Genomic DNA, 12,422 nt, shown 5'->3' with positions numbered 1-12,422 from the left:
GTTGTGCCGCTCGTTTGAAGCCATACTATGATATTGAATTGCTGGATATTGGTAGTTAATGAATAAGAAAAATAAGGAGATAAATAGAGTTAAAAGGGTTATCTTATTGTTGAGTTACTGTTGTTAAAGACTATGGAAGTTCTACGCACACAAAAATGTTCGATGAAATATCTAAATAAAAATACTGATAGTTTATTGAGTTTCTATTGATCCAAATCATTCGTATGATGTAGATTGTCGTTCATTAAGCATTCGAGGACTTATGAGCTGTCGACATTAAGTATGTAAGCCTACTTTCTTTCTTGGCATGACTTGATGTAAATATTCCCTTTGAAATAATCTTCAGATTGTAAGATTGAATAATCCTAAGTCTTCCCTGATAAAAGATTGATCATGTTCTTGTGTATTTCCTTCTGATGGCATTCTACTAGATTCATGATATCACTTGTGGTCGGTCTTGCATTACATCACACACACACACACTATATATATATATATATATATATATATATATATATATATATATATACCGAGTCGTGCTATATTCGATCGGGTACGACACCTATTGTGCAACCACTAATCAGTTGGGTATACCGAGTCCTCTTCGAGGCCGGGTACGTTATGATATGACATGAGACATTACGAGTCCTATTAAGGCCAGGTACGTTATGATATGACATGATTTGTCCCAAAAAGTTGATTGATACTATAATATATGACCCCGTTGAGTAGCTTGATTTTTACAGACATGCATATATATCCTTTATTGTGATAATGTATGCCCTCATAGGCTTGTTATGAGTTTCAGGTTGACTTCTGTACTCTTCCTTCGTATTGCATCTTCTATTTATGTGCTTTACCTGCCTTACATATTCAATACATCTTTCGTACTGACGACCCCTTGCTGGGGCATTGCGTTTCATGTCCGCAGATACAAATAGCGATTCAGACGATACTTCACAATAGGTGACTCAACTCAGTTGAAGTTCGTCACGCTCCTTTTTTCGGAGCTGTCTAGTGAGCTGGTAGGTATGATGGTTGTATATACATATAGTCTACCGAGTCGTGCTATATTCGATCGGGTACGACACCTATTGTGCAACCACTAATCAGTTGGGTATACCGAGTCCTCTTCGAGGCCGGGTACGTTATGATATGACATGAGACATTACGAGTCCTATTAAGGCCAGGTACGTTATGATATGACATGATTTGTCCCAAAAAGTTGATTGATACTATAATATATGACCCCGTTGAGTAGCTTGATTTTTACAGACATGCATATATATCCTTTATTGTGATAATGTATGCCCTCATAGGCTTGTTATGAGTTTCAGGTTGACTTCTGTACTCTTCCTTCGTATTGCATCTTCTATTTATGTGCTTTACCTGCCTTACATATTCAATACATCTTTCGTACTGACGACCCCTTGCTGGGGCATTGCGTTTCATGTCCGCAGATACAAATAGCGATTCAGACGATACTTCACAATAGGTGACTCAACTCAGTTGAAGTTCGTCACGCTCCTTTTTTCGGAGCTGTCTAGTGAGCTGGTAGGTATGATGGTTGTATATACATACGTAGTTGAGTATGGCGGGGCCCTGTCCCGACCTTGTGATATTTATATATTCCTTAGAAGCTTGTAGACAGAAGTTATGTGTATTGATGGTCATGGCGGCCTTGTAGGCCCGGATGTCTCGTGTATATAAGCTTGTATATTATTTTTGGTCGTCCTTTGTCGATTTTTCTTTCATGTTTTAATCATATTATCTCATGGAGGCCTTTTCAGCCCATTTACGCATGATAGCATTGTTATGGATGCACATTATGTTGGTGCTCGATGCGGTAGGCCCGAGTGCCCGTCGTGTCCCTTTGGTTTGGGGTGTGACAATGTAGATGCTGCTTTTAATCGTGAAATTTTCATGCAGGTTTGGGAGGTGTAATAAGAGATTATAATGGTGATTGGATTGTGAGATTCTCCTAACTTTTTTTCTTGCGGGTTCACCACTCCAAGCAGGACTATTGGCATTAAAACATGGCCTTCAAGCATCAAACAATTTGCATCTCCTGCCATTGGAAATAGAAACAGATTCAAGAGAAGCAATCAAGCTTCTAAGTGATTATAATAGTATACGAACATGTCTCACCAATGAATGGAGAATGTTAATGCTCCAGGCGAGACACCCGGTGGTCAGGCATAACTTTTGAGGAGGGCAATGAGTAGCACATCTACTAGCTAAGGAAACTTTAAAAAATTCCAAGATAAACAAGCCTATGTTTTTTGCATGTCCATCTACTTTTGTTGAATCAAATATTATAAAAGAATGTGAAGGACTACATCTTTTAGTTAAGCATTTATCATATGCTAGCTTGTTTAGGGAACTTAAATATCCTAAGTGACACTACTATATTGGAAAATATTTCACCTTAGTATTAATATATAAGATATATCTTGTCTTCTCAAAAAAAATTTAATCCTCAAATAAACTATGGTTTCAATTTGCAAATTGATTTTAATATGGTTGGTCAAAATTGGTGAATAAAATTTGAAAAGAAAAAAAAAACAATGCAACTTTATGCTTGAAAATAAACTCATATATAACTACTTAGGAAAAAAAGAGAAAAACATACAATGAGCACATACTTATTGATAATTGGCCAAACCAAAAAGCAAAAGGGCGTGTGATAGACAGACACATATGATGAAATCCAGCATCTGCATCCTTATACGGTCCCACAACTTTGCTTTTGTATGGTGGCCCACCAATTCTATTTTCCTTCTTTGTGGGGTCCCTTCCATTTGATGCTCAAGATGAAAAACAGAGTGGAACTGCTTACAGAGAATTAGCAAAGCAAAAGGTGTTTTTGGATCCAAAGCCACCTTCCTCTTTAAAAAATAAAAATAGAAAAAAAATTAACAAAAGGAGAAAAGAAAAGTAGATCAATTTCCACTTTTATGTTTTTATACATTTAAAAGAAGACCATTTTTTAAAGAAAAAATGTAATGAAGCCCTCTAATTACGGTAGCGTATGACGTATGTCAATACTATAATACTTGGTACTCTATTAAGATGTATCTACTATCTTAAAGTAGAGATAGTATGGCGAGTGTTCTTAACAGGAAATTTATGTAGTTTAGTTTAACATGTTATAATAAATTCCTTACCTAATACTCTATTTGTATTACTTCCTACTGATTAGCTTTCAATCGACATCTACTAAGTTGGCGATTCAAACTTTTATTATAACTAATTTTAGAATACGCGCGTCGCACGTGTACTTTAGCTTCAATAAATAAATTATTTTTAAATTGTATTTGAATTAAAATTGAAAGTGTAATTAAATAAATTAGAATTAAAACTTTTGGTCAGTTAGAGCACGAAAGAGGTTGCATCATGTCTTATAACTTCTAAAAGATGATAAAACTTGTAACTCAAGAAAAAGTAAGAACACTACTTGTGGCAATTTTTAATCTAAAGATAGACTAATGTTGGATCAATATGCTATCAAAAATAACTAAATTATAAAGACTTAAAATTAAATACTTCTCATACCCTACAGTTTTTGAAAGTAACAAAGATCAACAAAAATTAAGAAAAAATATATAATTAGGAAAAACTTTTACTCATATAAATAATTTTCTTTTTAAACTTCAATTATGATCTATTCATGACTTATTCTTTATTACAGTTGAACAGCGTATTTAAATCCGGCTAAACGGATCTTTGGACCCCGAAGTTTATCGTAAATTATTATTTTTACTATATCAATATTCTAAAGTGAGCCAATGCCAATCACCGCAAAAACTAAGCTAAGTTCAAATTCTTCTATTTCTACTCAAACTTAATGCTGCATTTATTATGAAATGTTAAGAAAATTTAATTGGTGATTTTTTTCACTCTAATATATTCTAAAATAACTGAAAAATTCGAAATTTATCCTAATTTTACGTCTTTCGATGAAGGCTTAAAGTGTTTAAATTTGGTTAGGATAACTCACAGTTCAAGATTTTCTATTCTGATACAAACTCAGTACTACACTACTTGTTATTACTATGAGTTTATTCATATTTTTCGACTGAAGTATGTGAAAAAATAGCGTCCCCATTTTAAAAAAATAATTTTTAAAAATTAATTAAAATGATCAAAATTTCATAATAATAAAAGTGATAATTTTGTAGTTAAATTCGAAGTCTTTAACAATTTTTAATAAGTGTTTAGTTCATTTGAATTTTACAAAAATTGAAATATTCAACTTAATTAAACTTTTTAAAATTTGTCAGAAGGATGAATTTATCAACTTAGTTTAGTTTGCTTTGAAAGGTGAATATGACGTTTAGCTAATGAAGTTTTCTTGTTAAATAGCTGAAACATGAGGGGGAAATAGGACCCCCAAACCTAAAAGGAAGGACAAGTACTCCTAAGAGTTACTACTGAATATTAAATTTTAAAAATTACATAAATATTATAAAATATATCCTAATAGCATACAACTAAGAGCAATAAAAGAATACATAAAATAAATTTAATAATCATCAATAAACTCTTATCGAGAGAAGAATGAAATTATGAAACCGATCTCCAACAATAGAGTAACTTTAGCATACGACAAATTAAAATATAATAATCATCAAAAAATTCTTTTAAAAATTATAAATTAATAAAACTGATATTCAGGCTTAACTTCAAAAAATTGAAGTCATAACAGACCTAGCGAGACAAAGCTTATTAAGTATGTTTAAATTTGATAGCTTTATAAACATCTATTAACGTGTGTGACAAAGAGTTTTAGTTGCATTGTAATTTCAAATTAAACATTAGAAATTTTTACACAGTACAAATAAGGAAAAATTCAATAACAAAAAATTTAGCTGATATTAAAATACTAAATATTAGGAATATAATTAAATTACAATCTTGTCCAATATAAAATTAATATTTAAGGGGTAAAAAAAGCAAACGATATAAGAGACTTCATGCTTTTAATATAATATAGATATAAATACCTAAAAAATATTTTAAAAAATTCAGTTTAAAAGTTCAACTCTTCGATTTGTAATTAAAATAGAAATCTATTTTATTTCTTCGAGTAATAGTAAGAAGGATAATTACCCAATTTGGATATAAACTCATTAGATCAGTTAGATGAAGCATAATGCGAAGAAGGATTCAACAAATCTGTTAGCCGTTCAATGTTTAATGGTGTGACAACTAAACTTGGTCAAAATTCACAAGGCTCGCATTACTTACTTCTTTCTTTTATTAAGAAATTCATTTGCCTTTTTTTTTTCTTTCTTTTCCTCTCTTCCATCACATCATTATAATTCTTTTCTAAAGCATCAAGTCTCCTTTGGCTTTCCCTTTCTCATTATTCAAACCGCCCTTTTTTTGTCTAAAATAAAAACTCCGCTTCATCTACTTTCACCATTTTCCTACCTTTCTTCCTCCTCCACACCCCACCAACCCTCTCTACATAATTCCTCACCACTCATTCTTGTACAATCTCTGTATTTTTCTTTGTGTGTGTAGTAGAAAGAAAGAGAGCAACAGAAAATGGGAGCTAACAAGTTTGCAAGCATGTTACACAGAAACACCAACAAGATGACTCTTGTTCTCATTTATGCAGTCTTGGAATGGACTTTGATAGTACTACTTCTTCTCAACTCTCTTTTTTCCTATCTGATAATCAAGTTTGCAGAGTATTTTGGTCTAAAACCACCATGTTTATGTTGTTCTCGAGTTGATCATTTGTTTGGTCATGGAAAAAACAGGAACATACATAGAGATCTTCTTTGTGAGGTTCATGCCACTGAGGTTTCCAAATTGGGATTCTGCTCAAAGCATCAAAGGCTAGCTGAATCACAAGATACGTGCGAGGATTGTGGTTTTCATGGTGTTTCTGATAATTTCGCCTTTTTTCTTAAAATGATAGAAAATGTAAAGGAAATGACACTGGAAAATGGTGGTGAGGTGGCTTTGAATTGTTCTTGCTGTGGTGTGAGCTTGGAGACCAAGTTTTCAACTCCTTATATGTTGATCAAACCTGATTTGGAATATACACACAAAGGGAATTTAATCATTGAGGCTAATGATCTTTTCGAAAAAGGTGATAACTTGGATCAAAACAGATCGGATGAAGATAAAATCGAGAAAAATGGTGACAATCAGCTACTTTCTTCTGATGTTAAAAAGTTGGAAGGTGAAAAAGTACATTTAGTTCTTGAAGGAGTGACTGAATACATTGAGGAGAAATACAAAAAAAAGATGTTGAAAGATGAAGGTTGTGAGATTGAGGATGCAGCTCCCCCTCAGCATCTGGAATTCTTCATTGATTGCAGTGGTCATATGTTGGTCCCCGTCAAATTAATCCATCAAGATGTCAAGGAAGAGGTTAAAGCAGTTGTGGAGGAAGAGGCTGAAATTTGTTTGGGAGGGAGTGAGAGGGAGCCTGAATTTGCAGTTGTTGAATCTATGGATAATGATTTGATTTTCTATGCCAAAGAATGCCAGGAGGTTTATGAACAATTTGCCAACGCTGAAGAAGCATCTACATATCACCAAGTTCAAATTCTTGCAGCTAAGGAAAGGGAAGAAGAGAAAGAGGAAAATTCAGACGTTTCACCAGGTATTTATCAGTTCATCTTCTATGACTTACTAGTGTTTTATGTATGTAGGACTGTTTTTGTCTTATTGTGTATATGCTGTGGTTTCAGAAGAAATGCCAAACAATGAAACTGACGGAGAAGTGTCAATTGGGACTGAAATTCCTGATTTGGATCAAGCAGATGAAGCACTTACTTCATATATACATGAAGAACCTTCCAGAAATTCTGCTCATTTCCATCAAGTACAAGTTCATAGTAATTTTGTTACCTCTTTGCAGCAAGGAATCTGTTATTTCTTTCTTTCTTTCTTTCATTCATGATAATTTCTTTGTACCAAGTAAAATGAGGATTAAACCCTGTCCCATAAGGTTAAGTTACTAAAACTCTTTTGTGTGTCATATTATTAGGTCATAAAGAAGATGAAGTAGAATTGAGAACATTATCAGTTGATTTGAGTGGACATATGATGAACAACCAGTCCTCAATCTGTTCCAGCTTAAATGAAGATAAAGTTCACGATACACCAGATAGCTTCCATCAGTTACACCCGAAGAAAGATTCAGATTCTCTGGATGGAAGTGAGTTAGAGAGTGGAGATACAATTTCAACAGTCGAACATCTGAAATCAGCATTAAAAGCTGAGAGGAAGGCTTTACATTCTCTGTACACGGAGTTGGAAGAAGAGAGAAGTGCTTCTGCTGTGGCTGCAAGTCAGACAATGGCTATGATCAATAGGCTTCAAGAAGAGAAAGCAGCAATGCAGATGGAAGCTTTGCAATACCAAAGAATGATGGAAGAACAATCGGAGTACGATCAAGAAGCCTTGCAGCTAATGAATGAGCTTATGGTGAAGAGAGAGAGGGAAAAGCAAGAGTTAGAGAAAGAATTGGAAGCATATAGGAAAAGATTATTGGAATATGAGGCAACGAGGATGTTGAAGAGAAGCAAGGACAGTAGCACATTCTCCTCTGAGGATAGTGATGGACTCTCTATTGGTTTGAATCAAGAAGAAGCAAAGGAAGATGATAGCGGCATGAATCATAGCACTCCTGTTGGTGCAGTTATAAATTTGGAGGAAGAGAGAATGGCGATTCTTGAGCAGCTAAAGGTTTTGGAGGAAAGGCTTGTCAGCTTGGACTTGGATGATGAAGATGCAAAACATTTTGAGGATGTTAGGCTGATGGAAGATTCATATCAAGATAATATAGAGGAAGATTCTCATGCCAATGGTTTCTTGAAGGAAATGAATGGGAAACATCATCATGCCAAGGGAAAGAGACTTCTTCCTCTATTTGACAAAATGAGTGATGAAAATGGAGATGGTACACTAAATGCCAATGGGGTTCATAACTTTGATTTAGAGAACAAGAAGCTAGCTGTGGAACAAGAGTTGGATCATCTCCATCAAAGGCTACAAGCCCTTGAGGCAGATAGGGAGTTCCTAAACAACTGTGTAAGCTCGCTGAAGAAAGGCGATAAAGGCATGGATCTTCTTCAGGAAATCCTACTACATCTTCGTCATCTAAGGAACGTTGAGCTTCGTGCAACAAGCTTCAGTGATGCTGCCATACTATAGTCAGCTTCTTGGTAATTATTTTATCTCTTTGATTCAATAATATCATATATTTCTTGAAAATATACCAAATTGTCTAACTTAATTCTTCTTGTCAATTTCAGAGAATGATCTCGGAGTATATTGGCAGCTATTTTACAAAAAAAAAAACTCAATGAGAAAATTGATCAATCTAGGAATAGCTGATAAGAAGTCATGGTGAAAACAATTCAGCAAAGGGAAATCCCTTAATTGAGAGGGAAGCTCCTGGAAATGGTCTATGCATTTTGGTCCTAATGTCATTTTTCAAAAGTTAATCCAACAATTTTTTGTGGGGTTGGGTCAAAATCTCCACCTCTTTTGGGCAAAAGGGGGATGATGAATGTATGTGCTTGTAGACTAGGTATCGGGTGAAGCTACCCTGTCTTTTGCATGTTGTCAAAGGGAAAATAATGCCTGGCTTGCAAAGCTGGAGCGGTCCAACAAAGACTCTAGTGCCAGGTACTCAAAAAGACTTTTTATTTTTATAGATGTAGACAACAAATTCCTCTTCTCCAATTCTTTATCCTTTATCTTTTGCATCATTCCATCATACTGTATGAGGTTTGTTTACTATTTTGGAAGGCAGAGTTGTCTAGTTGTATACAAAATGTATCCACTTGTAAGTATATATGAAGTGATTGTTTTGGTTGTTTCACTTTCATTATTAAGTATCTTTTTCCAGTTTTGGGGGTGAGTAAACTGTAATTCCTTGTTTTGTTGTAGAGTTCATTCCACACAAAGGATGTACAAAATACTGCAATATGTATTGTGACTAAATAGTAGGAAAAAGAGAGAAGGAAACCGAAGATTGCTTTCAAAGATGGATTTTGCTTTACGCATAAACGACACTTTGGTAGGGATCTGACAATAACTAGGTGTTATAACTAAGTCAAGTTCTAATCTATCTATATAGAATAACAAATCTATCTATATAGAATAACAAAGGCAAAACCATGTTAGGCTGACAAGTGGAATACCCACAATTCTAACACATGTAAAAAATTAGGACAAATCTCCAAGATAGTTAGAATTTCAAATTCAAACTACAAATCAACAAAATAAAGTTAAATTTAAAAAATATAAAAAACTTCCAATCGACCCACGATTTTGTTTCCAGTCCTCCCACGATTTTGTTTTTGCAGTTATTCTTATTGATATACTTGCCTATTAAAAATAGAATTTCCTTCCCCTTATTTGGGCTGGCTGTTATTAAAAAAAAAAAGAATCCTCCCACTTTCTTAGTTGGCCCTATTTTACTCAACAACTACTCTCTCAAATTTTCAATTAGTTTTTTTATACATAAAAGTTTTAAAAAAAAAGGACGAATAATTTTTCAGAGAATAATTCCAGTTATTTCAACAAAACAGTCGGCATCAAACGTGAAGTTATTTCATCAAACATCAAACAGTCGGATTCTATCCCACAACTGATCGTGCTCCCAAACGTGGGCTTCCAACCAAAAATCCCTATTTTATCTACACATACATAACTGTATGATTTATGCGCTTTATATTTTCAAAACCTTTTCAACTTCGTATTTTATCTACTCAGTATACAAGTCTGATTACAATTGCTTTGCAAATATGGCCACATAAATTCATGATATCAAACAATTTCAGGCAACTCGATGCAATGGAATCTCAAAGTTAGAGTCGTTCGAATGTGGGTAATGCCGGATCGCTTTAAGCCGGAAATACCGTATTCAATTGAATTGGTTTTACAGGATTCTAAGCTAACATATTCAACTTTCTCATAGTTTTAAACTTCTTAAAGTACTCGCATTCTATATGAAAATTCATTCTTCCGCATTACTCAAATGTCTAAGAAGTTGCTCCAATAATTTCGACTTCCATATAAACAGATCTTTAAGTGATATGGAACCGACTGTGCCATTCTGATTTTTGATTTCAAATCTTTAGGATAACTTTAGACAGTGATTATCCTAATATATACATATAAACAACCAGTTAAGTTACATCTTTGTACATAATAACAGAGGTATTGTTCAAAATAACAGAGGTATTGTTCAAAATATAAAAATCTAGCAAATATTAGATATTGGTTGCCTTGCTTAGACTATCATCGGATGAACATACAGAAACTACGCTTATATATGAAATATGTATAGTACAAGTATTCCTCTTTCTGTCTATTAATGCTGGCTTCATAATTGATATAGAACAAACTGTAGCATTCTGGTTTTTGACATCAAATCTTGAGGACAACTTTAGGCAGTGATGAAAGTATATACGAGCTTATAATTGTTGGCTTCATAATTGTGCACTAATAAGGAATCTGATTTTGTAGGGTGATCGTATACATGCTTCAATCGGAAAGTATGTTGTTAAGTTTTTTAGGAACAAGATACATGAACTTCGCTTATATCGTATGAACTAGTCGGACCAAATAATTTGAAGTTGAGGACTACGGCACACAACCTGAGGCTGACATTTACTCAAAAGACATTTGTTGAGGAAACAACTGACCCTTCATTTCATATGAACATCTTTAACTTGCGCTCTTTTGACCAACTAACAAATCAACATGATGTCGATGAGACAGAATTACTTGGTAATTCTTCTTTTCATTTTTAATGAACTAATGGTATTTGTAAAACTATGTGACTAACTTTTATATTTATAGATGTTGTTGGTCAGGTTGTGACCTATGAAGATGTTAAGACCTACAAGCAAGGAGACGACCAAAGTATCTTTATTAATGTTGTGCTCGAAGATGATCAGTAAGTAATTCAAAAATAGAAACAATACTTTATAATAAATTACCTATATATGTGTTTATTAATCTTACCATGAAACGTATAGAAGGAACAGGATTTTGGCAACCTTATGGAGCGAACTTGTGGATCAAATTCAACATCACTTGAATGAATCTACCGATGAGCCTTTGATTGTTGTTTTCCAGCATATGAAAGCTCAAAAATTTCGAGGTTTACCAGAAATTACATGTATTTTTGAATTTTAGTTTATAAAAATTTTTAAATTTCAAATTTATATTTATAGTTCATTTGATACACAGGTAATTACTCAGTGCGTAGCTGTTGGTATCAGACAAAGATATGGATAAATTCTACGTTGCCGCAATCTATTGACTTTAAATCCAGGTTTTTCAAGTGTATAATCCTTTTCTATATGTACACAAAAAATAACAATAGTATTTATAAATTACAATTTTTTACTTATACAGATTACTTGCAGCACGTCAATCAAACTTTGAGCGAATCACTCAAATAAGTTCTCAGCAAAGTTACTCTGTTAGAGATGAGTTAGACAAAGGAATTGTACTGTTTAAAACTATAAGGGATTTAGTTCAGTGCACGCAAGTGAGTTTAATTTACTTTGTCAATTATATTTACCTTATGTTTTCTGTTTTGCATTTACAATAATTTTTTATTTTTGTTAAATAGGAATGTAGCTATTGGATTGCGGCAAAATTGATTAATTTGGAACTTGACCGGGGATGGTCATACTTAGCATGCAACAAGTGTAATAGAAAGGTTGATAAAGTTGAAAATAAATACTTTTGTAAGAAATTCAATGAAGAAGAATTTTCAGTTACTCACAGGTAATTACTATTTATGTATATTTAAAATCTTCTATCTATAAAAAATATGCATAAGGTTAATCAAAATTGAGTTGCAGGTATAGGCTTCAAGTTCGTGTTATGGATGGAACCGCTTTTATCTCATTGTTGCTTTGGAATCGCGAAGCTATGCAGCTTATAGGGAAGTCCGCAAAAGAACTTAAGGAAAGATTACTTGAGGTATAATACTAAACTTAATTTAGTTATCAATTATAATATTTCTAACCTATGAAATTTGGTGTAGACTTCAATTGCGGATGCTGACTGTTCTTATCCAAGTGAACTTGACGATATTCTTTATAAAAAATTCATGTTCAAGGTTATTGTTAAGCAAGAAAATATTGAGTCACAGGTCGAAGTCTACAAAGTTCTTAAGCTTAGTGATGATGATGACCTTCTAAAGGAATACAATCACAGTTTATTTGAAGACACTATCACTGTAAACATTTTTTTACTCACAAACCTCCTCATACAAAATTTAGGTATAAATAATTTTGCACTCATAGGATGAATGTTCTTTTTTCTTTCTGTTTAACAGGATCCACAGTTTTTTGATGGACAAAGCTCAAGTAGAGATAAGCTTTTCGGGGTAAATTTTATGAAATTTAAACTTTTACAGCATT

The 12,422-nt window shown here is 33.4% G+C and overlaps 1 protein-coding gene and 1 long non-coding RNA gene across 4 annotated transcripts; both read left to right on the top strand.

The window, feature by feature from the left end:
- Nucleotides 1-5,370: 5,370 nt before the first annotated feature.
- Nucleotides 5,371-8,854, top strand: LOC107772850 (myosin-binding protein 2). Of its 3 annotated transcripts, XM_075246344.1 has the most exons (5): nucleotides 5,371-5,646; nucleotides 5,772-6,625; nucleotides 6,714-6,860; nucleotides 7,013-8,192; nucleotides 8,283-8,854. In XM_075246344.1, the coding sequence occupies exons 2-4, from the start codon at nucleotides 5,926-5,928 to the stop codon at nucleotides 8,179-8,181; spliced, it is 2,016 nt and encodes a 671-aa protein (XP_075102445.1). In that variant the 5' UTR covers nucleotides 5,371-5,646; nucleotides 5,772-5,925; the 3' UTR covers nucleotides 8,182-8,192; nucleotides 8,283-8,854. The 3 variants fall into 3 exon arrangements, with proteins under 3 accessions (XP_075102445.1, XP_075102444.1, XP_075102443.1); XM_075246343.1 differs by having other exon boundaries at nucleotides 5,386-6,625; nucleotides 6,717-6,860; XM_075246342.1 differs by having other exon boundaries at nucleotides 5,386-6,625.
- A 2,046-nt stretch (nucleotides 8,855-10,900) lies between these two features.
- Nucleotides 10,901-11,753, top strand: LOC142177006 (uncharacterized). Its single transcript, XR_012705793.1, has 4 exons — nucleotides 10,901-11,146; nucleotides 11,236-11,320; nucleotides 11,404-11,539; nucleotides 11,624-11,753. It is a non-coding gene; the product is annotated as an uncharacterized LOC142177006 (long non-coding RNA).
- Nucleotides 11,754-12,422: the final 669 nt, after the last annotated feature.

This window comes from Nicotiana tabacum, chromosome 23 (assembly GCF_000715075.1).
Source record: "Nicotiana tabacum cultivar K326 chromosome 23, ASM71507v2, whole genome shotgun sequence".
Classification (NCBI taxonomy): Eukaryota; Viridiplantae; Streptophyta; class Magnoliopsida; order Solanales; family Solanaceae; genus Nicotiana; species Nicotiana tabacum.
This window is presented reverse-complemented; position numbering and strand designations above follow the sequence as displayed.

Coding starts and splice junctions, on each gene's coding strand:
- LOC107772850 (XM_075246342.1), top strand. CDS start 5,554: ATGGGAGCTAACAAGTTTGCAAGCATGTTACACAGAAACACCAACAAG. Junction 6,626..6,713: donor AAATTCAGACGTTTCACCAG/GTATTTATCAGT, acceptor CTGTGGTTTCAG/AAGAAATGCCAAACAATGAA. Junction 6,861..7,012: donor CCATCAAGTACAAGTTCATA/GTAATTTTGTTA, acceptor TCATATTATTAG/GTCATAAAGAAGATGAAGTA.